The sequence below is a fragment of the Lactuca virosa genome, chromosome 6 (genome assembly GCF_052849685.1).
Source record: "Lactuca virosa cultivar CGN04683 chromosome 6, Lactuca_virosa_CGN04683_v6, whole genome shotgun sequence".
In the NCBI taxonomy this organism is placed as follows: domain Eukaryota; kingdom Viridiplantae; phylum Streptophyta; class Magnoliopsida; order Asterales; family Asteraceae; genus Lactuca; species Lactuca virosa.
The window spans coordinates 165241493-165269138 of NC_136431.1; the positions used below are offsets into that span (position 1 = coordinate 165241493).

The 27646-nt window shown below is 34.3% G+C and overlaps 2 protein-coding genes across 5 annotated transcripts; one reads left to right on the plus strand and one right to left on the minus strand.

The window, feature by feature from the left end:
- Positions 1-3467: 3467 nt before the first annotated feature.
- On the plus strand, positions 3468-6465 carry LOC145122048 (uncharacterized). The gene is made up of 7 exons (XM_079057726.1): positions 3468-3552; positions 3610-4003; positions 4128-4999; positions 5057-5123; positions 5191-5514; positions 5655-5754; positions 5845-6465. Exons 1-7 carry the CDS (start codon positions 3468-3470, stop codon positions 6463-6465), a joined length of 2463 nt encoding a protein of 820 aa, XP_078913852.1.
- Positions 6466-19902: 13437 nt separating this feature from the next.
- LOC145120435 (ubiquitin-protein ligase) lies at positions 19903-26885 on the minus strand. 4 transcript variants are annotated; one of them, XM_079056259.1, is made up of 19 exons: positions 26672-26885; positions 26506-26556; positions 26070-26187; positions 25812-25947; positions 25540-25589; positions 25160-25248; positions 24932-25022; positions 24811-24847; positions 24590-24735; positions 24010-24514; positions 23581-23859; positions 22727-22848; positions 22242-22556; positions 21930-22173; positions 21784-21839; positions 21405-21485; positions 21115-21159; positions 20954-21028; positions 19903-20363 (listed from the first exon to the last, which is right to left on the minus strand). In XM_079056259.1, exons 1-19 carry the CDS (start codon positions 26866-26868, stop codon positions 20184-20186), a joined length of 2817 nt encoding a protein of 938 aa, XP_078912385.1. In that variant the 5' UTR covers positions 26869-26885; the 3' UTR covers positions 19903-20183. The 4 variants fall into 4 exon arrangements, with proteins under 4 accessions (XP_078912385.1, XP_078912384.1, XP_078912386.1 ...); XM_079056258.1 differs by having other exon boundaries at positions 22703-22848; XM_079056260.1 differs by lacking the exon at positions 26672-26885 and adding an exon at positions 26292-26353 and having other exon boundaries at positions 22703-22848; positions 26506-26646.
- Between the last annotated feature and the right edge of the window lie 761 nt (positions 26886-27646).

Genomic DNA, 27646 nt, shown 5'->3' on the forward strand with positions numbered 1-27646 from the left:
TAGATGAAATGGCTCCTGATTTAAATAATAGTAATCCTGAAGAGGAGCCAAATTCACTAGATAAAAAATTCTTTGATATGCTAGATGCAGCCGATAAAGAATTGTGGCCTGGGTATAAAAAGGTGACACAACTATCTGCTGTAGCTAGACTATTGAATATAAAATCAGAGTATCACATACCTGAGCAAAGTTATGATGCTATCTGCCAGTTGATAAATGATGTGTTACCGGAGGAGAATGTCACAACTAGGAATTCTGATGCTTTGCAAACACTTAACAAGGATAACATTGTAACTAAAACTTGAAAACATGCATGATGTTTATTCACTGACAACAAAATTCCATCAAACACTCTATGCAAACACTTCAAATGGTCAACAAAAGATTGGAAACCCTAAAAATCCCGGTTTAAGTCCATTATGGACTAGGATTTCCTTATTGGGCCTAATGGGCCAATAAGCTTCCAATTTGACTATTTTGGGCTTAGGACCCTTAAATGGGCCCTAATTGGACCCACTTTCATAAACTTAACATTTTAGGCCATAATGGGCCTAAAATGAAATGGTTTACCCTAATGGGCCTTATTGGGCCATAACTAACCTAATATGAATATTATGGGCCATAAAACCTATTCTTTAAGTCAATTGGGCCGTGAGACACCCTAGAGGCCCAATGGGCCGAAAAATTTTATTTGAGCCTCATAAATTCAAGCATGGGCCCAAAATGACTCCTTTCCCTCTCTTTTAGCCCAACTCGGCCCAATGAGAAAAAAATAAATAAATAAAAGAAAAAATGTGGAATTATGGGAGGAAGACACATCATTTTTACATCTTGGATATCCATGCAAGATTTCTCTCCTCCCCGTGCACCATCACTTCATCTATTAATCTCTCCCCTCTTCTCTCCTACTCTCGGCCGAAGGAAGACACACACACACATAATTCATTTCCAACTCTTTTCAAATTCCCTCAAGAACACTTTCATTCCTCCATCAAAATTTCGAGATCTAGGGCATTTCAAGGAGGTTCTTCCATAAGAAATCATTATCCTTGGTAAGTTGTACTTAGATCCATGGTTTAGTTTCTTGATTATTTTATAAATCTCCTTCTAACTCATGAAAGTTCATGATCATGCTTCTTAGAACCTATCTAAGCCAAAGTCTTCTCAAGAAGCTTTCTAGGGCTGAAAATAACATCAAACTCTTCCATTCTTTCTTCAAAACCGAAAACAACAAGCAAAGGTGAGTTCATACCCCTCTATTTTCGGTTTTCATATGTTTTATGGAGAGAATACAAGTAAAATGTGAAGATCTATGTGTATTTGTATGTTATGTGTGATTTCTTGTGTTTTTGTGGTAAATATGTGCTAAAAATGAAAGATATTTCGAGATCTATAGTTCAAGAAGGAAAAATATGTGATCTAGATCATATTCCACTTAACATGTCAAGATAAACTACTATACAGACTTTAAAACAACACACTACAACATAAAGCTCATTATTGGGCTATTTTTGTCAAATAAACAAAAGTTTGGGAAAAAGTTGTCATTTACGGTTTTTACAAGGTTCATAATGTCAAAACAGTTAAAATGGAAGTTTCTATGAACATTATGTTTTTCAAAGGACTAAAAACGACATTTGTAGCTTATTGGGCTAAATTTTGGGCTTTTCGACCCATAGGCCCAAAGTTGCGAAAAATATGGTTTTAAGGGGCTGAAATGGTAAATTTCTCAAAACAGTGGGTAGAAATGTAAATGAATCTATTTCTGGGGTTAAAATGACCTTATTTGCTAAAAAGGATTGAAAATGCAAAGATTTTGGATTTTGGGTAAAAAGTGTAAAAATTGTGAAAAAGGTGGATTAAAATGCAAGTCTTTTAACTAAAGGGTTGAAACTTTCTAAAAATTTACTTTTGGACTTAAAACATTATTTAAATAAGTGTTTGGGTCAAAAATGTCAAGAAAAATAGTTCAAGGACCTAATATGTCATTTTTATAAAAAGGGCTAAAATTGCCAACTTTACAAAATAAGGGGGGCTGAATAGGTCAAACTAATGTTTTTGGTCAATTATGTTAATAATAATAATAATTGGGTCAAATATACAAAACTTTATAACTTATGAGTTTTAAATAGAAAAATAACTATTTTTATAAATCTATGAATCGTTATAAAACGAATTCGTGATTTTTACGACATATCGATTAAACAACTCGCAACATTAATACAATACAAAACAAGTAAACATTCAAATGGTTGGGCTTGAGAGATTCTAATCATGCTTATTGGGCCTTCGTGACTCATTAACATGACTTTTGGGCCCAACGTAAATAATACATGTTATTGGGCCTCCTGTGACCCAATTACATGCTTAAGGGACCCTCAATGGTTTTTACATGCTATTGGGCCTCAGTGGCCCATTAGCATTACTAGTAAGGTCCAAATAAATCATATGCGAAATGGGCCAACGCGCTTTTCGTATACTCGCCAGCCTTAAATAACATACGAAATTAGTAGGGCCTAGTAGTCCTCTTCTCCTCGTCTGTTAGGCTCACATTCTCTTCAAGTAAACTAAAATCAGATCATTAATCAAGGTTAATCAAATTCATGTGGATTGAGTGAGTAATAACGGGTGACACCAATAAGTGTCGATCGTAGTCTGTAGTTGTAATCAAAGTCTCCTGGAGGGAGAGCGAGAGTTTGTGTATAGATCTATACGGGGGTGACTCCCCCACACCTAAGTTGTTCGCTACAATTAGACTCGGCCAGTCTAGGGTGACAAAGTCTTCAGATCAAATTTCGGTGTTCATTTGAATACCAAGACAGACGAACTAGTCATTATCATGCATGGTTATAACGACTCACGTAGAAATCTGATATCATTAATCAAAAAAAAATATTCATTCGATGTAACAATACAATAATGCAAAACGATCATAACTTTTTATCGGAAAACATCGGGTTTTCCGGGGGAACCAATCTTGCTCATTTGTACTTTCAATAACTATAATGCAAAAACTTCTCATTTATTCACGTTTTGAAATCATTCACGCACATACTTACAGGATCATCACAACATTTTCAAGAAAATTTTTAATACAGAAAATATCGTATTTTCTGGGTTTACCAACGACATAAACTACTTTACATCAAACACCCTTATGAACTCACCAACATTATATATGTTGACCGTTTTCAAAATAACTTGTATTCTCAGGTAATCGTTTGACAAGGGAGCATCCAGTGTGTTGAAAGTTTCTTTTGTAGTTGCTAATCACCAAACACTTTATATTTTGGAATCATGTAATGTAAACCTTGTACTTGATGTAAACAATGCCAGTTGTACTATGTAATGTTTGGCGATGAATGTGTTATGTTTCATGTATATTCATTGTGATGATATTTCAATTTAAGTCACGCGAGCCCTCAAACGTTTCCGCCGTCTGGTTCGGGGGTGTGACAGAGAATAATATGGTAGGTAGTTTATACGAGAGCAAAAAGTTAATACAAGCACTAGGTTTGCCTGTGGAGATGATTGACTACTGCAGATCTGGATGTATGATATATTGGAGGCAAGACAGAGATCTTTATCGGTGAAAATTCTGCAATGCAGATAGGTACAAACGGTCAAAAAATTTGGCCAGATGTTCTCACGTATCCTTCAAGAAAATGCATTACTTTCCTTTGACTCCAAGGTTGAAGAGACTGTATGCTTCACAAGCCACAGCCGCTTCCATGCGATGGTACTCCGAGAATCATGGACATGATGCTGGAGTAATGTGTCATCCATCCGATTCAGAAGCTTGGAAGCACTTTGACGAAACTCATCCTTCATTTGCAGCAGAAGTATGGAACGTAAGATTAGGCCTAAGTACAGATGGGTTTGCACCACATGGAGCATTTGGAAAACAATATTCATCTTGGCCTATTATGATAACACATTATAATTTGCCACCTTCTATGTGCATGAAAGAGCCTTACATGTTTTTTTACCGCACTTGTGCCAGGTCCGTCAAACCCTAAACATAAAATAGATGTATTTTTGCAACCAGTTGTTGCAGAGTTGGAGCAATTATAGGAAGAAGGCGTAGTAACATATGATATATCTTTAAAACAATATTTCCATCTAAGAGCAGCTTTGATGTGGACAATAAGCGATTTTCCAGCATATGCAATGTTGTCCGGATGGTCTACAGCAGGTAAGATAGCATGTCCACATTGTGGGAAACATACACAAGCATTTAGACTAAAGAATGGTAATAAGATGTCATGGTTTGGCTGCCATAGAAGATTTCTACAAGTAAATCACCCATATAGAAAGGATAAAAATAAGTTTAAGAAGAATCGTGAAGTTATAGAAGGTCCTCCTCCAAGTAAGAATGGTGAACAAACTTTAAGGGAGATTAAACAATTAGGTTTGGTAAAAGTGATTGAACTAAATGCTGATGATGTAAACAAAAGATGTGGCGATCATGGTTGGAAAAAGAAAAGCATATTTTGGGATTTACCATATTGGAAAACAAACCTCATTAGACATAATTTTGATGTTATGCATATTGTTAAAAATGTATTTGAAAACTTTTTTTACACTGTAATGGATGTCAAAGGGAAGACAAAGGACAATGTAGCAGCCAGAAGAGATCTGAAGCTCTATTGTAGGAAGAGAAAAGGAGTCGAAGATAGTGAAAGAGCATACTACACTCGGGACAGGAATCAAAATAAAGTCATATGCCAATGGGTGGAGAAATTGCGTTTCCCCGATGGTTATGTTTCTAATTTGGGGAGGTGTGTTGATTTAACAGGGTGTAGACTGTTCGGAATGAAAAGCCACGATTGTCATGTTTTTATGAAAAGATTAATTCCAATTGCATTACGTGAGATGTTTCCAAAACAAGTGTGGGAAGCATTAACAAAGTTGAGTATTTTCTTCAAAACATTAACAGCAACATCAATCACAACAAAAGACATGGAAAGGATTGAAACCGAGATCCCAATAATATTATGTAAATTAGAGACCATCTTTGTCCCTGGTATTTTTAACTCCATGTAACATTTACCAGTACATTTGCCATACGAAGCGAAGATAGCCGGTCCTGTCCAATATCGGTGGATGTATCCATTTGAAAGGTTTGTATGGTACATCATAATGTATGTTGCTATTTTTGTAAGCTAATGTAAATAATCTTCACTATAGGTATCTAAATCAGTTGAAAAAAGATGTGAAAAATAAATATCGAGTGGAAGGGTCTGTTGTTAACGCGTACTTGCTACGTGAAGCATCAATATTTTGCTCTCATTATTTCGAGACTGGTGTCCCCACACGTAATAGAAAGTTGCCTCGAAATGATGATGGAGGAGGAGATGAGCAAGTGGATGCTAACAACGACATGTTAGATATATTTTCATATCATGGGCGTCATTATGGAAGATTCACGAATAGAATGATGTCTGATGAGGAAGTGCATGCTGCCCAAACTTACATACTCCTTAACGAAGATAAGATCAAGCATTACATCAGGTTCGTACGTAACATATGCATCACTTTTAATTATAATAATCATTTGTTGTGTAATTGCTATGATCGAATAACATTTACATGCATGATTTTGTTTATTACATTCATAGTAACTTTAAAATGTTATTGAAATGGTGATACAGAATATTTGAAAAACATTTGAATGAACTTATGGGGGATATGGATGAACAGGTCCTTGCAGGTAAAGTTGAGAAGACCTTTGCATTATGGTTTCAAAACTATGTGGGTGTTTTTTTGTATTTTTTAAAATTTATTATTTTTTGTTATGGTTATAATTAACTCTAATTAAGTGTTTTACCATTATTCATATAGGCACGTAAGATCCCGATAAACAACAAGTCTATATCTGACCTATCCAAAATGTCATTAAAAAAAGTGAAATTATATAGTGTATACTTTGTCAATGGTTACAAGTTTCACACAGAAGCTCATAGTCTGAACAAATCAACAACCAATAGCGGATTGTGTGTTAGTAGCCAAGGACGTGATTATTATGGTAAGGTAGAGGAAATTTTAGAAGTCGAGTACCCTGGTTACCCAGTTAAAACCACGGTTTTGTTTAAATGTCATTGGTACAATCCAACACCTAACATAGGAGTTAAGGTTCAAAAACAATATAACTTGGTCGAGATAAACGTCAAAAGAAAATACAAAAAGTTCGAGCCATTTGTTTTAGCCATGCAAGCCACTCAAGTGTGTTACATTCCTTACCCAAGTTCGAAAACAAACAACTCGGACTGGTGGGCTGTATTTAAAGTTAAACCTCGTGGTTGGACCGATGAAAATCATCCTCAGAAAGACGTTGCTTTCCAAGAAGATGAAGTTGAATCAAATGAAATCATTATACCAAGTCTAGCCGATACAGACAATTATGATGATGATCACGAAATGTCAAGCAACGGTTCAGATAATGAAAATAATATTGATGAATAAGGAGAAATTCATGAGGACTACAATGATGGTATTCCTGGCAGTGAGGGTAGTTATGAGTATAGTATATCGAGCAATGAAGAAGAAGAGGATGAAGAAGAAGAGGAGGAAGAAGATAATGACTAGATGTTTTTGTGTTTAATGTTTTTTGAGATGAAGTTAATTTGTAATTTGGTTTAATATCAATACATAAATGTAAACTAGGAAGAAAGTCTGGGCTTCGCCCCGGGATGTTTTTTTGTGTTTTTTATGTCAAAATGTAAAACTATTTACTGTAAAGCCTAAGAGTGTCAAAGTGGCTAAAGAATTGTGGAAAAAACCTAAATGTTTTTCGTGTATATTGTGCCAAATGTACAATTTTTTATAATAAGGACTAAAAGTGTCAAACTGGCTAAAAAATTGTGGCAAAAATCTAAAGTTTTTTTGTGTTTTTTTTACCAAAATGTAAAAGTTTTGTTTCCAAGGGCCAAAAGTGTCAAAGTTACCAAAAAAAATGTGGCAAAAATCTTAATGCCCAAAAAGTTCCTGTTGCTAACTCTTTTGTGCTTATATATATATATATATATATATATATATATATATATATATATATATATATATATATATATATATATATAATGTATTACATTATAGATTATGATATATATGTTATTTTTGTCTTTTCCATTTCAACAATCAAAATTCCACTATTACATTATAGATTATGATATATATGTTATAATATTTGAATAATGTGTTTTGACACAAATATCCTTAGTATTCACATATTTGAAATGATTTCAAGGGCACTTTGGTCTTTTTGCACTCTGAAGCGTTGAGGCGCCATCATACCTCTGACGTCAAATCAGTTCTTCAACCATTCAGAACGTCTCAACTATTCCGGACGATAAATCTCCATAGAAACACTAAAACCCCCAAATCGTCGAAGGGTAATCGTTCTTAAAATCGATTTTCTCCGATAATAGACACTCTTGTACACCTCGCGACCAGATCATCATAAAGTAAGTATTTGTTTCCATACCCTGTTACACTGTTTTTCATAGTTACGCTTATTTTTTTAAAAAGAAATTGAAATCAACTACTCCAATGTCTATTTTGTTAGTAGAATGTCGATTACTAGAAGTCGACGTTCGTTAGATGATCTCCCATTAGAGATTTTGCGTCGAATATTTGTAGTATTAGGGTCAGAATCTGCGAGAGACATCGTCTCTGCAAGACTTTGGTAATTCTCAATAAACATCAACTAATGAATGTATATTTGATGAAATACAACTTTCTTTATTTGTTATTTACTATGTATTTAAATTTTTGAAGTTCAAAGAAGATGTATGAAGCGGGGGGTGATCCTCAAGTGTTCAGAACAGCATGCATTGACATGATTGAAGGAATGGGTCCCAAAAATCTGAATGTTGATTCATTTATACGCACATGTGCATTGCATAATAACATTGAAGCCATGTTCAGACAAGGAATTGTATGTGTAATTTCATTAATTATATGTAATCTATACCATTTATTAATATTTTGTATCATTGATGTTATATATTGATATTGTTATTCTGTCAACAGGAAGAGTGCTTCTATTATGGCCATTTTGATTTAGGATTGTCTTTGTTGAGACAAGCAGCAAATGAAGATCATCTTGAGGCAATTTATTTGCTTGGAATGATCTTCATTTCAAGAGGGCCTCATCAATGTGATGAAGGTATGTATATATGGTATATATGTAAATTAAATTATATATATATTTAATTAAAGGCATGTTTGTAGTTTGGGGTTACTATTTAGTTGTGTTGTGTTGTATAATATTTACTGTTGTATTGAAAAGGATACGTTGGATTAATTGATGGATATTTTAATGTGTAGGCTTACAACTACTTGATACCTATTTTGGTTGGGTAGTTCCGGATGATGGGGAGTACACGGGTGTTGTTGATAGTGCCAAAGAGTTGTAGCGGGCTGTTGATGTTGTTCATGTTGGGTCTTGAGCATTCTAACACTCATAAGGTGTACATGCAACCCTAAATACCTTGGATCTATGTTTTCTCTATTATACATGCAAATATGAACTTTCCAAGGTATTACCCTAACTAGCATACAAAGGTTTGATACTTGGGTAATAAAACAAGTTTAGATGAAATACCTTTTCTTGTGGTTGATTCCTTGGAGCTTTAAGAGCCTAGCACCAATAATGTGAATGCCTCAAGTGGAATCACAAATCACCAAAACAACTTGGAATAACTTGAGAGAATATGGAGCTCACTAAAATCGGATACCTCTTCATATCACACACACGAGTCCCCATTTTGTGAGCCAAGGACCCCTTCATATATTATGGAGGATTAGGTTTACATCCATGTAAACCCTAATACCCATGACCTTTCATTTACATAGGATCCATGGGTTAAAAGCTCTATGGACTATCCATGGACTTCCATACACTCTTAGCCCATCCGAAGTAAACCTTGGCCCATTCCATATATATGTAAGAGTCCATATTTAATTAGTCTCTTTTTGATCTCTAAATTAATTCCAAATTAATTCTAGATCAATACTAATTAAATAATATGATTTCATATTAATATATTATAACTTATAATATATTAATATATCATATATAACCTCTTCTCTCAAAAGTCTATCCATACAAATTGTTCCGGTGAAGTGCAACCCAAATGGACCATGCCGGGTCGGGTCAAGTATATACCAATTATAGTTATGGACTTAGACACTAATCCAACAGTTCATAGACTTACAACGAATAACATCACATTCCAATGTGAAGACCCACGACATTCTGTTAAAGGTGCATTTGCAATAGGCCATGAAGAGGATGAGGATCGACAAAGATATTGCACGGTTTGTCGTGGGTATGTAGAGTATGGTAGGTTTTGTATACTTATTAAAAATATTAATGGTTGATAATAGATTGGACATTGAATATTATTGTTCTTATTGTATTGTATATGAAGTTGTATAGTACTACTATAATTTTATTTTGGTTTTGTGTTTACATCATTCTGTTAAAAGGGCATTTTAGTCATTTTTTCATGCTATGTTGTTTGAGTAGGATGAAGTATACGTAAAACCCATGTTATTTTTGTGATGAAGTATACTTAACGTAATTAAAAATAAGTTTATAATGAATTCGTTATTAAGGAAAATAATCTACATAGATTATATACTTTAACATGCCCGGTTAATGTAATTAAAAATAAGTTTGTAATGAATTCGTTGTTAATTATTCATTATATACTATGTTTTCAAGAAATTATACACAACTTGATTAGCACAACTGGCTTAACCGCGCCCTTTTCTCGCATAAGCTTAAGTTCGAGTCCGCTTGCCAGCAATATCTACTTTATAATTCATTTTTACATTTTTTAGCCATTAGTTTATGCCACATATTACCAATTCAAAAACATTTCATTCAAACCATATCTTATAAATTCCATTGATCATAATAATAATTCATCCATAGTATAACAAAATTAATTAAACATACAACATCCCAATAAATGTCGTCACAAATTAGCTACGCGTTTTGTTCCATAGCAAAACAAGCAAACGAAATCATACCCCATAGCAGAATTCCCTAGCAAATACCTACGAATGGTACCTCCATAGCAATTCAACTATGGAATTGGTTTCCGTCACAAACTCCGTTGGAAAATTGCTACGAATTTTTGTTCCATAGAACTATCGGTAGCATAATACCAACGGATATGGAGTCGGTAGCATTTTCCCTAGCAACTCCCACTCTCGCTACCAGAAATATAATCTGTAGACAATGTGGTAGCAACATTGCTATTGAACGACATTCCATAGCACGATCCATTGCAAATTAACAACGAAAATACGTTCCATAGCGATCTTCCCTAGCAAAATCGCGTTTTTCTTGTAGTGAAAATGAATTCATACCATCTTTATGTATCCTTCTGATCAAACGCTTTCATGCTAAATATACCGTCACAACAAATATCGATGCTTCATTGTTTATAACCGACACAGCAAAGGAATTACCATTAAATATTAGGCATACGCTTTTGGGCTTAACCTAGCAACATCTAATCTCCCTGACTGGGTTTGTACCATAATCTTTGTTTCTTGGTGCCACAAGGTGAAACGGAAAATAAAATTAGAGGAAACGGGAGAAAGGTAATCAATCTTGTGAATGTAACACCCTGGTCTTGGTATGTTTCACTTTTGCCCTTCATTAATTCAAAAGTTTCATTTTAGCCCTTGGAGTAGTACGCGAGGCGTACCACTTGGTACGCTTAGTGTACTAGCTAAGAAGCCAGTACGCGGGGCGTACCTCTTCGTACGCTTAGCGTACTAGCTAGGGATGGATCGGGACATCAGGTGCGCACGTTGGGCGTACACTTGTGTACGCTGGGCGTACGCGTGACTTCTAGAGACCCTAAAGTGGGGTGTTGTGCCCTATATATTCATCCTTAACCTTTAGGGTTGGCCTTATTTCTTGTCCCTAAACCTCCAAAAAATCCTAAACGTCCCCTTAGCCTCCATTCTTGAATTTTGAGCTCTTGAAGAGAAATTTATGTTGATTTGGTCCATCTTTGAAGAACCTAGAAGAAAGTGAAGTTCATAGCTTGGTGGGAGACTTGAGATCCAGAACCCTTCATCATATTGCAAGCTTTCTAAGGTATCAAGTTCAAACCTTGACTTGTCAATGTCTAGTTTTCTTTATGGGTTGTTTTGGCACACTTTTGGTCCCTTTTGCATGGATTGTGAAAGACCCTAACTTTTGTATTTCTGAAAGACCCAAACTTTCATACTTCGCAATATTGTTACTCCAAAACATGCTACATGCATATTCATAAACAATATTTTACATTGATAGTTTGATTACAAAAGACTGGATACAAACCGACTAAGTTTTAGTATATTACACAACTACCCAGGATACTATACTTTTATACATATATGATCCCTAAATACAAAAGTAATATTATAACTATTCTAAACCTTCCAACAGTATACGACTATACTGGTTACTTATCTCCTGCAATTGTTAAACATTGAGAGGGGTAATCTGTGACGCTTAGTGAGTTCAATAATAGGTACAATATAACGTTATGTCATATATATACTTCAATATGGCAGAAGCAAAGAGGAACAAGGAACAACAAATGCATATGTGAATCATGTGACAAACTTTCCATATCAATCAATGATTTGATTCAAAGATATACGATCAATGAGACATGACAATTTCTATACTTGATATACACCAATAAAGCTTCGGCCCAAATGGCACAGAAGACATACACTTTCTGATTTAAACATTTCAGTAGATTTTAGGCTTATAGCCCTGTCTAACCATCTGCCAATGCCATAGAATAGAAGTCATTCTCTTACGGAGACATGCTCTACATGGCCAGAGGCTACATACCAGTACCAATGTGAATCTAAGTCCTTTCACTGATCACATGGTCAAAGGTATTTCTTTGTTATCATAAATAACAGAAATAAAAATAACACGGGAAAATAACCCGGAATAATAACACTGAAAAGCACATAGCACATATAACACATAACATACAATTGTTCCTATATATTGAACTCACCGTGAAATAACTGGGGGTTAAAATAGTAATTTGTGCAGCACTTCGTTCCTATAAATAGCTTTCTTCTATAAAAACCGGGAAATTTATTGAAAACCGGGCTCTGCGAAGGTTGAGCTTCAAACCGAAAAGATAAATTTCTCGGGGTCTTCGGGCACTTCGGGGTGTGTTTCGGGTGTTAAAAATAATATCGGGGCTTCGGAGGAAGTGAAATTAGCCAAAATATGGAATAAGAGGTGAAAATGGGCAAAAATCAATATTACTCGGCAAGTCTCGCAGCCCCCCTTTTATAGGGTGTGAGACCGAAGATCTGTGGCTGAGCAGGCTCCACGCGGCGTCAGATGCGAGGGCCAGGTGGAGGGTGCGAGGTTCGGACACCGGCGCAACACGTGTCGGCTTCGGACTGGTCCAACGCCTCGGATGCGAGGAGTCATCGGGCACGCGTCGGAGTCTCGGTTGCACAGCGCATTGGTGACTAAGCTACTTCGGACACGAGGCGGACAAGGGGCATGCATGCGAGAATCTGATGACGTGGCCTATTCCGGACCTTATCCATGCGAGATTTCTCGGAAATTGTGCCAAAATCTTCGAAAATCCATAACTTTCGCATACGGGCTCCGTTTTTGACGTTCTTTATATGCACGCGTAGGCGAGAATATATTCTACAACTTTCGTTTAGACTTCGTCGGCTAATTTTGACTTTATTTTTAATATTATTATTTTTAACAGACCGTGACAGGAAAATCCGTTAAAAATTCATAACTTCTTCATCCGACGTCCGTTTTCGTCTGTCTTTTTACCGTTGCACTACTATTGACAAGACCTTCGATTCTCGTTTGGATTGTTTCAGCTAAAAATCACTCGATCTTTATTTTGAGTTTTTAGCTGTCTATTGCTATTACGAAACTTAGAAAAATCATAACTTCCTCATACGAAGTCAGATTTGGGCGTTCGTTTTATGAAAATTCTCGGTTCAACAAATACTACGACTTTCGTTTAGATCACCAAAGCTAAAAAGTAGTTTATCAAAAACTCACTTTTTACGTCATTCGGTGCCGTGCCGGTTTTGTCGCGGATCTTCGATTAGTCATAACTTCTTCGTTATAACTCGGATTTCGATGAGGTTTTCGCCTAAATGCTTCTAATGAAATTATCTACAACTTTGAATAATAAAATTTTACTTATTTCAAATTTTATATTTTCGTTAAATTTCGATATTTTAACTTTTAATTGGAATCTCATAAGACTTCCAATATTTTCCGAGTGATTCTAAACATAGTTTTACTTCATTTCTAGTAAAAACTATCTGTTAGAACTCAATACTCAATATCACATAATATTATTTACTTAAAACACGATTTCAAAACGTGTATGTTACAGATTGATGGTTTGGGACGATTTGAAGGAATCATTTCTTTAGATCTGATCTTGTTAGAGGCTTCCTTGGCATAAAGGTGCCAACTTTATGGGGTATTAGTCATCATTCCTGAATTAAGCCATTTATTAGGTCATTTCTGAGCTTAATAGCTTCATTTAGCTATGCATGAACGTAAAGTTAGCAACTTTACATGTTAGTCCAGCTCAAGGCAGTCAGATCTACGTTTTGGGGCTTTATCTTAAAGTATTAAGAGCTTAATGGGACTAATGGCTTAGCAGGGGTGTACGCTATGTGTAAAAGCCGATACGCGCAGCGTACAAGCCTCAGTGCGAGTACGCTTAGCGTACAGCTGGGTACGCCCCACATTCTCAGTTTGTTTGTGGGCTTTGTGGCTTTGGGCTTCAAGTTTGGGCCAACTTTTTGGCTTAAATGCTTGGGTCCTCTTTGGACCATCTGAGTATTGATGTTTTGGGCCAAGTGAAGGATTGGATCTTAGGGTAAGGTCCAAGTTGGAGTTGGGCCCAATTTGGAAGATTAGGCATATTATGGGCCTTGGATGGTTATTTAGTGATTGGGCCTTTTTGGATCAAGATTTGGGCCAGGGTCTTAGCCCAACTAAGTAAAGGGTAAAATGTCCATTTACCCTATTAATGGACTATTAGCTTAGATTGTAATCCAAGTATTAATTGGATGATTATTATGTTGTGATAGTGCGGGGATTTCCGTGAGTCAGCAGTCAGAGACTTTCAGTGGGATTCAGCAGTGTGAGGTGAGTGGTTCTCACTATACTTTCGGGTCGAAGGCACCAATGTTGGCCCCTTGGATTGTTATCCTGGTTTATCGTATGCTTGCTATGTTGTAGTGATCTGTTAGATTGGTATCCTGGTAGATAGGATGCGTCTTGTTGTAGTGATCTGTTAGGTCTGTATGACTGCCTGTATAGGCTAGCTATGATTGATTATGTTAGATGTGGATATGTGATGGTGGGTTGGGTTGAGGCGGTCCTGCTGTGTGCTGAAGGCCAAGAGACCCTGGGCGGCCCGGATAGACTGAAGGCCCGTGAGGCGGACAAGACCGAAGGCCCGGAGAACGATCCAGACATACTGAAGGCCAAGTGCGGCGGTCCAGACATGCTGAAGGTTCTGTATGCATGTTGTTGATGTGATATTTATGATTATGTGTTGTGGTGGTATTTTGGGGAAACTCACTAAGCGTTGGCCTTACAGTTTTGGGTTATGTTTCAAGTACTTCGGAGGATCGCGGAAAGGCGAAGACTTGATTGTGCATCTGCTCGTGTTTGATTTTGTGATTTTGGGAAAACTCTGATATTTGACATGTTTGGAAAACTATTTTGTAAATAATGATGGTTTTTGGGTTGTTTCAAAAAGTTTAAATTTTTCATGAATTTTATGTCTGTTACAGTAAAACAGTTCGTGGTATTGGGTTATATCCCGACGGTGGCTAGTGTGAGTCAAGGAGGCCCGATAAAAAGGAATGATTGATGTTTACGGTTTGAAACCTATCTGGTGAGAATTATTCAAAATAGAACGACAGGGAACAATAGAGGAATGAACCGTATACCAAGGAGTTTCCCAGCCCACAATGACTTTCAAACCGTTCTTGAAGATGCATGATGTCATTCAAATTTGATGCATTCACGAGGTCAACATCCATTATAAATTATAAATTATTGTTTAGTATATTTATTTAGGATAAATATATACATGTTATATTACCTATAATATATGTAAATTATGAATAATTTATTTTGACGTTAGATTGTTACGCTACAATCATACACATATATACCCCATGAAGGCATGAACCATCATAGTTACTCTTTTCAAGCGGAAAATCTATTTGGAATTAAAAAAAATATACTCTTAATTACACTAATAAATAATAATGATAATGTTAAGCCATTATTCTATTAAAAAAATAGAGTGATGTACCATTACTTTACACAGTGTATTTATTCTATTATTTGGTTGCATAGGATGATTTGTTGTAAGAGAAGGATGTCTCGAATTGGGATAGTTCTAGGCACGAGAATGTTGTGAGATTTGATGCTGACTGTTCGGTAGACATCGAGGTGAGTTAATTTCGTGGTTTTTAAAAGTACATTGTTAGGAGAATCTCATATCTTAGATGAAATAGGATGAACTTAGTTACCTAGAATGTATGTGCCCCATTTGGTATTGAGTAATCTGTCATGGATGTTGTATTGCTTTATATGTAAGTGAATCTAGGATATGTTCATGGTAGTTTCTTATTTGTTTGATGTGAGATGTGTGATAAGGCCATGTTATATGGAGTGTTGTACATGGATATTATGTGATGTGAGCATGTCAATATTTGTTTGAAAATATTTGCCTAAGTTGTTTTAGGAGAAGCATGCTAGTGTTGTAAAAACATTATTGAAGTGTTGTCTATGAAAGTGGTGTATGATGTAAAATGTAATAATTAAATAAAAAAATTTACATGTTTACATGAACATGGACCCTTAAAGAAGTAATATGTTAATAAAAGAAAAATCATAATATTTGCATGATTACTTGAAGAGGGTAAAAGTGTAACTCCTTAATTGATTAATTATTATTAAATTAAAAAGGGGAATACACAAGAGGGGCGAAGGGTAGTAACCTAGACATAGGTATATACCCTATCCGGATTATTGCGGGGACCCGATGGGTTGAATAACGCCTACAGGAAAAGAGCTTAAGCCAAAGCGGTGTCGAATGATTTTTCTAGGAGATCATTCGAGACATGGTCCGAGCGGTGGGTGGACTAGAGTGATGTTGGTCTAGCGGTGGGGCCAGCACAAACATCACGTGGGATTGGGAGGTGTAACGCGGTGGAATAGGCACTGTTTGTACCAATCCTTAACGACAACGCATGTATACGTATGTGCAAAGTCGGAGTAGCGAACGCTACGCACCGGGAGCAATGATTACAGGTGAGAGTCGCGCCTCACCTAGTGCATTGGGTCGTGCAGGTCACGTTAGTAGCGAACGTGGTACTTGCCTTAGGTTTTGCGGTGAATAAATAGACCCTAACTAGGAAGCATTACTTTAATAATTACAGTGATAGTAAGCGGTAGTAATTATTAAAATAAAGCGGAGAAAAATATTATATACTAATATTATAGCGGTGAAAAGATAGAAAATTAATTACAGTGTGGTTGAGGAGAGTAACTAACAATAAGAAGCTCTAAGAGAAGAATAAAATTAATTGAGCTAACGGTGTTGGATATGCGGTGTGATGTTGTTAAGTCTTGTTTGTGAGTCTTTGATCATGTGGGAATGTATTGTGTGATCCATATATGATATGTGTGTTCTTTTAACAATGTAGTCTAATTGACTCACTTAGTTTTTGCTAACACTTGTTCTTTTCTTGTTGGTTGTTGTGCATTGGAACAGGTAGCCTGACATGATGCATTGGTGAGGATGGGAACTCTTTGGGTGGACGTATTTAGTATCTTTAGATATGATACCATTTGGACATGTTGAGTTTTCACCATTTTGTTTTTGTGAACTTTAAATTTTGATGGGTTTGCTTTGACATGAAAGTAACATTGGTGATGTTTTTGAAATATTCATAATAAGTCTTCCGCAAACCTAATATATTAAAAAAACGTACTAAAAAAAAGAAAATTTTTGGGTGAAAAATCACAGCGTTACAATATGCATATGTATTTGCATATGTTTATGTCATATCGTTATTCTTATACATATTCATATACATAAGCATAATCATATGTATTTAATTGTCATATGTACATATTTATTCTTATGCATATGCATATGCATATGAATATGTATATGTATATGCATGTGCATATATTTATTCATATGTATACATATATGCTTCTTTTATTAAAATAGGGAGAGTAAAAAGGAAGGTATTATTTTTTTTATTAATATATGGTATGAGGGAAAATTGGTCAATTGCGAATGTGATATTAAGTAAAATTCAACCAATGAAGTAAATTAGACACTTTAGAAGGAAAAGTTGGGAAAAAATACAAGTAACAAACCACTTTGACATGATTCATGAAAACTAAAAATAATATGCTTATTAATTGAGACAATAGTCTAAGTTATAGTATGATAAATCCTTATGTAAAGTATTGGTAATATACAAGTCAAAAAGTTGGAAAATCTTACGTTGGAAAGTAGCATTCTATGTTGGATATGAAAATGCAAATATGAGAAACAACTCAAAACATAAGTATTATAATTATTTGACATGTAAATATGCGTATATGAAAGAAATAATAAAGTTTGATCAACAACAAAGGTAAAATGTTTGAAGTCTAAGGGCGTGTTCGACATAGATCGTTTGGGGGCGTTTAGGAGCGTTTGAGAGCTTCTAGCTTCTAACATTTGACAAAATGCTCCGTTTTGAACATAAAACCGCTTTGGCACTACAAGCTTCTAGCGTTTAGTTTAAACAAAGCGTTACCAACTACAAGTCACCCGCTATCCGCTACAAACTACCCGCTACCAACTAGTTTTGCCGAACACACCCTAAAATGGACCGAAAATGGTTGCGGTTCAACTAAAATTTTGTATTGTTAGTAAATATTGGTGCATATGAGTATGAATTGGAATTGGAATAATTTAGTTTAATATTGTTAGCAAATATTGGTGCATGTGAGTATGAACTGGAATTGCAATACCAAAGGGCTTCTAGCCCAACAGTATAGCAGTATCATCAGGTGGTGCGCTTTCTTTTTGAGGTTGAGGGTTCAAGGCCGTTGTGGACATAGGTGAAATTAAGTGTTAGTTTAGGAGTATATTTATATATTTATATTTGCCGGATTTAAAAAAAAAAGAATTGGAATTGGAATTGGAATTGGAACAAAAATAATATTTATACTATATTGGAAATATTTTGTTTTTAACAAATTAAATGGAAGACGGTAAAAACTGACAAGTTCCAATTTTTAGTAACTTTGTCGGAAGTAAGATGCCAAAATTAGTGTAAAGTATGGAATTTCATAAGGTTTGGCAACCTAAGCTTTTATACATATAAGCTGATTTGAACTTAAAAGTTACTAGAAATTCATTCTCAAATACAAGAAAAAATAAGATGCTTAAATGAAAAAAATGATTAAGCACAAGTATTCAAGGAAATAATAGTTTATGGGAGAAGTCGGCTAATTAGTCACCAAAAGTAAGTTTTGTGCTTTTAGGAACCATGTTAGAACTATTGGAATAAGTTTGGAATTATGTTAAATGTGTTCTCACATTTTTCATATCATTTATTCACTTAATACTCTAATATTTGAAAATATTGTATTATTTTTTTTTTCTAGATTAACGTTTTCAATGGTTTTATAACTTTGTCATCGTCATCAAAATTGTATTCTAACGGTCATATTTATCTTTCATTTTAAATTAGTAATCATCGTTTCATTCGAATGATTAAATTTGAGAGGCGACCGTTGGGTACCGGTTGAACTATATAACATACACTCTTGTTATGTATCTTTATTTTTTATGCATGGCCTCACTTTCTTCTTGATCTTGAAGGAAATTGTTTTATTCCACCTTTTGTGTTTAAAAGGGTAGGATGTTGCAATCTACTCTAGATTTTGAGGATCAAAATTTTAGGCTTCGAATTATAATTCGAAGGACGAAACATTGAGTAATTGGTGACGCTAAGAAAGTTGCCAAAGAAGATGATAAAAGGTAACCTTGTCACTTTCATATATATATATATATATATATATATATATATATATATATATATATATATATATATATATATATATATGCACTCTCGTGTCATAACACAAGAACAATGTCTACGTAGGAAGTTTAGTTTCATAACAAGGTGCGTCATGATCTAATATGTGATGTTGGACATTCCAGTCTACGAAAGATAAATATGTTGGAGTCGCACTAATGTCACATCCACCTCTTTTATCTAAGGCTCTTTTGGAAAGAAAATCAATGAGTCCATATTTAACATGGTATAAGAGCTAACGTCTAACACCTCAAAGGGTTAGAAGTTGTTCTACAAATCCAAAAGTGAAACCTCATAGTGGCAAGAAAGCCAATACTAATGACTCTAGCAATTGACCTATCATATATTGCTAGTGCTCTGCGATTGACCTCTCATGTAATGGACCCTGAGGTATGTTTGCTTCTTAAATTGTGCAGTTTACTATTTTTTTAATGAGTAACATTTTTACAGTCTAACTAGTTGTTTCCAAAGCTTTGATTTTCCACCTCATTTACACATGCATCATTCATTTTTTCCCTTTTCGAGCTTAACTAGTTAACGTTGTCTACTTGAGAGTTTATAGTATATAATTTTAAGGGATGAAGATTATAAAGATGGGTTTTTATTTTTATCATAATTTTTTTTCTTTTTTTTTGTATTAAATTCATATTTGCTTTTTAGAATTTTGGTTAAAATCGTTTAATTTAAGAGTTTCCATAGAAGAGATAAGAAGGGGAGGGAAGATACAAAGAAAACGGGTTATTTATAAACAAGGAGATGAGGGTTACAAGAGGGACAATTTTTTTAATAATTTAACATGTGGGTTGTATAAATTGACTATGAGGGACCAAAAAGACTACACTACATACATGTCCTATAACAAATGATGCCTTTTTAGGCCCATAGATGACTTATATTCCAAGAGTGAATTTTCTCAAATGTTTTTTAAGCCTCAATTATAACTTTATCTAGAAAACACATATGGCAAAAAATCAATCCAATCATTAATTTTATCATTAGAAATGCTAGACCCTTTCCTTCACAAGAGTTGTGGTGAGGTGTTTGCTATCCCACACAAGAACCAATGTTTCTCGATGTATCGACACTGTGGAAGCCCGAACATGTTGCGGATCAAAAATGCATCTATGAGTATGAGATTTACATCTTGCTATTTTTACATGACTTAAGAAGTGCCGATTATCAACCTACATTATATAAATATAATCACCAATCCATCAAATGAAACTTCAAATATGCTCATAGGCCAGGACACGACATGATAGAATTGTACTGTGTTTTCATGCACGTGTGTTACTATGACTGATGTCACTGGGACAAAAATTGTTGGGACTGTTAATGATATCGATAAGTTTACCCTTGAAAGCAATCACTCTTTATCCCTAACAATAGAGAGGTGACACTTTCGACCTAATTATGTAAAAATTAGTCCATTTGGTTTATAATTTAGGATGAAGTATGATGGTTTGTTTAATATCATCACTACAATTAATAGTTAAGTGGCTAAATCAATACAATAGTGAAAGTACATGTTTTTTTAGTAATTTTCCCAATAATTTATATCCAAATAGTCAAATGGGTAAAATTCAAAAACTTCACTGAAAATGGAACAGGTCAAACAAGTTGATGGTCAACTCAATGGGGGTCTATCTTAGAAATTTCTGTCCTATGAAGTTTGCAATGATTAAATTGACACATATATAAAGGGATGGTTTGACTACTAGTGAAATGACTAGAATACCCTTGAAAGAAAATAATGTTGTGGAGGGTAACTTACCTCAGGAATGTCAAAGTCTTTGTCTCTGTCCTTTGCATCACATACATCAAGGGAGATTTTTCGAAGCATTGGCAGCTGTTTTTTTATCATAAGATCACAAGGGTAAAATGTCCATATTATTGTATAGGAAAAAAACAGTATTATAGTAAGAGCATATATACCTTGGTTACAGCTTCATGAATAAAACCTTTCTGAATCCCAGACCCCTGCAATCAAAGGTTAAAGTTGAGAGTTAAACTGATGTTTTGAGGTTATTAATATTTATATTACTATTATTATTATTATAAAAAGTTTAAAAAATGCCAACTAGGATGTCATACCACTTAAAAATCAAACATCTCATAATACGCCAATTGCCAAATCATCGAATAATAACACATCAACAAAACTTATTGTTGTTTCAATATTATTTTTCCTATATGCAACTATTATATTCTAGAAGAGGGCTTACATTGTGGCGCAACAAGATATCTTCAAGGGCACAACAGTCAAAAAGAGACACAACACCGTTTTTGGTAATTTCTCCACATTCCTATGAAAAGATGTTAAGAAGAATCAGTGAATACATTTTCAAAAGGGTATATAATATTCACAAAAGTTAAAAAAGGGTCGAAAAAATTGATTTTTTTTTTTTTTGAAACAGCCGAAAAAATTGATATTTTTTTAATTTACATGTCATTATAAAATATCTAATAATTCTAGTTGGAACAAAGATGTTAACAAGGAAAACAGAAAACATGGCTCCATAACAAGTAAATTTTAAAGAATTTTAGATTTGTTTTTGTTGACCACTTTTTTTATAATATAGAGAGGAAGTGTTTGTTGCAAACCTCTAGATGGATAGAGATCAAGCCTGGCCACCCACTTGAAATAATCTTTTGTGATTCTACATACACATTGTAAGATTGAATTAACATTTGTGTAGTTATAGACAATTATACCCTTTTCATGAAACAGGCATATGAAGACTACAAACCCGAATTCAGAAGTGGGCATCCAAGCAATGAGAGCTCAATCAAGTTTGCACAATTGTGAGTTAGGTTGACCAAGTCAACATTGTTCATCCATGGTGCTACCCTTTCAAGTCTCATCTTTCTCAAATTTGGCATCCTCACTTTAAAACCCAATGAAGATATCTCACCAAGACAATGACACAGTGAAAATGATTTCAGATGTTTCAGTGATTCCAGCATGTTTATTATGATATCATCTGAAATCACCTGCCATGTGTAAAAAGACGTAAATGCCCTCCTCATTCTAACCATTGAAAATAACAATGATTATATACCTGAAAATAGAGAACCACAGACTCCAGTAAAGGAGAAATTACAGGAAGCCATTTCAGTCCATCTTGACCTAAGGATCCACCCAAACCTACTTCTATTTCTTTAAGAGATGAAAGTGAAGGCTTTAAATTTTGAAGAGATAAATATGAAAATCCCCACCCAACACTAATTTCCTCTAATTTGCAGGATCTGACAACTTCAAAGAAAAGGTTTTTGGATTCATGGTGGAGAAACTTGTTGTTGTTGCATCCTCTTGTTTTTAAACATTTTAAACCAGGATTTCTGCCAATAATATGAGCCAAAACAGCACTTGAAACCTGAAATTCACAAGTGAGTTATATCTTTAATAACAAGTATCTAAACAAGATTTATTTACAATACAGATACATGATTCAAAGAAGTGTATTTGAAAATGAAAACTAACAAATAAAAAACAAGTAAAAGAATGAAGTTTTTTCTTAACCTTGGTGTTAGAAACATCAAGCACCTCTAATGAAGAACCAAGGAAATTAAAAAGGACATCATCAACCACTTCAGTATCCCTCAAGCAAAGATTCTTCAGCATGTATGCTTGAGACATAAGCTTTGAAAAACAACTCAGGTTGATGCCTGCATAACATAAGACACAAAGATCACATTTGTCTCAACTCCATTCCAAACTATGTATAGATGTCCATATATATACATAATATTATATACATGCATACATATATACATATGCACACTTACATAACATACACACAAAATCATATATATATATATATATATATATACATATGTACATACATGCATACCCATCCCATGTTAGGATGTAATGAATGATTGAGAGAGAAAGAGAAACAAAGAACAGATTGCAGAAATGTTTCTCTCTTGTATTACATTTAGAAGAAATGAATACATATATATTAAGCTAAGAAGAGCTAACTAACAGAAACTTCATATAAAATGACGATTATACCCTTCTATCTAACTACTATCCACTAACTGAATTAACAACTATTACAATGATGGTTAACATCCCGGCCCCACATCCCTTTGTCACCAATCTGCAAAGGGATAGATGTGGTGGGGGGGGGGGGGGGGGGGGGGGGTATTTGTATTAATACTAATAATGAATGGAAAGTATAAAAATGGGGGCAAAATAGTCATTTTACAAAGGCTTAACCTACTAAAACAAACAGAACAAAAAAGCATTACCAAACAGTGAAATAATAACAAAAAAAACTGAAAAGAGAATGCTTTTTGCACGAAATCCCATAAAATTGCTAAAGCACAGGGATAGGAAGATATAATTTACTCAAAACCTAATTGTAGTTAACAAAAAGTGTTAAGTGGGCCCACCTTTGCAGCCACCAATGTGAAGCATTTGAAGATTACAACCATGGGGAATATTCCTTCCACTGTGTTTTACAGAAGGATGATGATCATAAGAAGCATTTAAAGAGCAAAGAGCCAAAACGGAATTTTGTCCAAAAGAAGTGTCACATGCCACAATGGAGTTTAGCTTCAAACATTTGGATATAAGAGCAGATATGCCAACATCACTCACTGAAGTACAACCTCTAAGGCTTATGTAACTTATTGAAACACAGATATTAGATATAGCTCGGAGGTCAAAATCTGGGAAAAAAAGTTGAAAAGATAAGTAAGCAAATTGACCAAAAAGACCCCAAAACAAATGGAATAAATTGAATTGTGACTTGAATGGTTATATATATATATATATATATATATATATATATATATATATATATATATATATATATATACCTTGTATGTCATTTCTGCCTTCCAGTATAAGCTTTGTAATATTGGAGGGATTATTATGCCAATATATGGAAGATGATCGGAGGATAGAAGTGGAAAGAAATGAGGATAAAATTGAGACTTGAGTTGGAATTACTGGACTCACATCCACAGTTAAGTCAATATCACAAAGTAAAGGACATTTCTTCACTAACTGCATTACATCTAAAGTCTTGAAGCTTAAATGATTAGCAGCTTTCAACTTTCTCAATGATGGAAATGAGTAGCTGATGATCTCAATGGCAACTTTAAGAGGTAGCATGGGACAATTGGAGAGATTGATCTCATAAACTGCTTCAAAGGTCAAGTTTGACCATTTTGTCCATGGAAAAGCATTTATAGTTTCATGATTGATTAGTGATTTTTCAAATTTTATCCTCAATTGGGGTTCCAAGTTTAGGGAAAATGGAAGCACTGATAAGAGAAGAATTGCAGGATTCATTTGTGTACAACATGAGACATCCACTCTCTGCAAAAAGGACATAGATTTGTATCAAATAATGATGAAGAAGATTGCAGAATGAGTTACATACACATTACACACCTGAGTTAACTCAGTCAAACGAATTCTAAGATTAAGCAACTCATTGTCTTGTAGAGGATCCATTGTAAAAGGTTGTTTCAGCAGGGTAATAACTCCACTATAGCTTTCATTGCAACACATGGATAAGGACTGATAGGTCTTTTTCCCTAAAAAACCAATTTTTTTTTTATAAACATCACCAAATCATTGTATGTAGATAACTTGGGAGATTTTGAACATACCAGAAGCAAACCACAGAGGCAAAAGGGTAACACGAATCTGTAAATACACAAAAAGTGAGTGGAAAATTTAGTGATATGTTTCTAAAAAAAAAATTGTAAACAATAAGATGTTATTCTCTACCTGCTTCAAAAGGTTGATATAGCAATCTTCAGTATATTGTTCTTTGTTAGCAGAAATCCAAATGAGAAGTGCATCACAAAGCTGCATTTCACTGAAGATATCAAGAACATTATTAAATGATATGTTCCTTTTACAATATGAAACAATAAAGGGGCATTCAGAGGCTCTTAGAATGTTTTTCAAGGAATTGGAATTGGAATTGGAATGTTATAATAAATATAAACCAACCTATCTACAGTTAAATTGGGATGCTTTGTGCTAGAAAGCAACAAATCATATGGAACATCAACAAAAGAGCTACATGACATGGCCCAAATCTGCAAAAACAAATATTTTGCATTAATAAATTAATAAATATCAGTAGTTCAACATGATATGCTATGAACTGATTAAGAATATGAAATCGAAACAAGAAACAGAAAATCAAAGCTTCACTGAATTGAATTGATAAATAATAATCAAAATAACAAACTATACTAAGCAAAATAATAACTAAATTACCCTCCACTAATAAGATGCTTTTTATTTACAGAATTTCCAATACTACCCTTTATCTAAGATACATGACTAAAGCAGATGTGGAGGATTGGATAAGGGAATGTACGTACAAAATTCTTTGCAAGATAAGTTGTACATAGTTCAGGAAGATAGTTGTTCACTGCAATGCATAAAAAGACTTCAGCTTATCAGGCATAAGAACAACAAGATCTTGTGAATCAATCATTTCTATCAAATATTAAATAGGAGTAAACCAATGTGGGTACCTAATTAAGTCTATAAAACATCAATAAAATCATTTCATGATTCATGCATATTACATATGTATGACAAATACATACTAAACTGAAAGAAAAACTTAAGGCTTATTTTATAAACTCACCGAGTTCAGACCCAAATTCCCAGATACTGAGAAGATCATTAAGTTGTAGCAAGGGAACTCCATTTACTGATATTGCCTTAGTCAGCCACATCATGCATTTTGAGATAATCATCTCCATACCAAAATAAAGTGCACCCTGCAAAACAAGAAATTATATCTTTTACAATATACAAACTGTAGGGGAAGACAAAAGAATAGATTGTAGCAGAATAAAGAAACTATGAGGTGAAAAAATCAATTTGATTGTTGAATTTATACCTCAAATAGAGAAAGGAAACTTTCAGAAGTAACATCCACTGGTGAACCAAACAATGAAGCCAAGAGACTTAAAAATGTTGGCTGGTTCCACTGAACTAGGATTTCAAGGTCTGGATTGCTGATGATAAATAAAAAAAAATAAGATAAATATTAGATAAAGAATGTTTAAGTTTCCAAGATGATGTAAGTACTCTTTTTCTCTGAATTGGGAGCATAACACACTTTACTGATTAGTATTCTCCACAACTTTATTAGCAATCGATTTCCAAAATCAACCAATCTATCTACAGGAGAAAAATAAAAAGAAGAAAACAAGCTAAACATAAGCTCAAGCTTGTTTAGCAACAAAGCACAAGTACAATTTAGAAATGTTAATTACTTGTTAAGCTTCAGAGTAAAATCAAAGTAAGAGCTAGGCGATGAAAAACAGAATTACCCGAAGTTTCCTCCTAGGAGTCCATGGAAATAGGAAGAATGTTCAATGAGCCTGTAAAATTGAGTACATAGACGGGACAATATAAGCTCATTAGAGTTAAATTTTCAAGAAAAAAAATGAAATTTAATCAGATAAACTAAATCGAAAATGAAAATCATAGCTTTGCCTGTTTCTTTGAGCTTTAACTTTGATTGTTGTGTGTTTAAGAATTGACGGAAAGTTCCAATTATAAACATCGACGGTTGATATCATAACAGCATCTTCATCTTGATTGTGACTAAAATCATCCTGCTCGTTACGATCTATGCATGTGAGAACTACCATCACATCGTCGCTACCGTCTTCTTGAACCAGGGACGCCATGGACTGCTATTGACCTGCGATTTCTAAATGCCTCACAAACAAGAGATTTCAATCAAATTAAATTTTGAAGTAAATTACAGTTGTAGTCCATGTGGTTATATATTATATGGATTTAGTCCAGTTCTTTTGTATGTTAACATTCATCGTCCCTATAAAAAAAATTTAATTCTGAATGACATTAAATCATTGGCCTGGCCCAATGCATGTTGCGATGGCGGCAATGTATTTGACTAATGATAGGTTACATATGTAAAACATATACATTATTTAGCAAACATGCGGTGAAAATGACATATTTACAGAGTAAGTAGAAGGTAGCATTTTACAAAGTAAAGGGTTGGAAGTTTGTCGGTGCAAATACAACAAATTTTTATTAAGGAAAATAGATTATCTATATTACGTGTGTGTGTGTGTGTGTGGGTGGTGGTGGTGGTCGAGAGGGTGAAAGCTATATTTTACAAAGTTTAAAGCCGATTGAGATAAAATGACATTATATAAGTTGAGGGATGGTAGAGGGATAAACACTAAGTTTAGAAAGTGGGTAAACACGTAAGTTTAAAAAGTCGAGGGGTGAAAGGTCTAAATATACGTCTAAACGTTGACCACATCGAAATTATATGGGCACATGCATAAAAATAAGAATGTAATAAATTAGCTTTTTTTAAGTTAACGAACGAAAGTTATTAAAGAAAATCTAATTATATATTACGAGGGTAAAAACGAAAGTTTAAAAAAGTCGAGTGGATGAAAGCAACATTTTACAAAGTTCAGAGTCGAT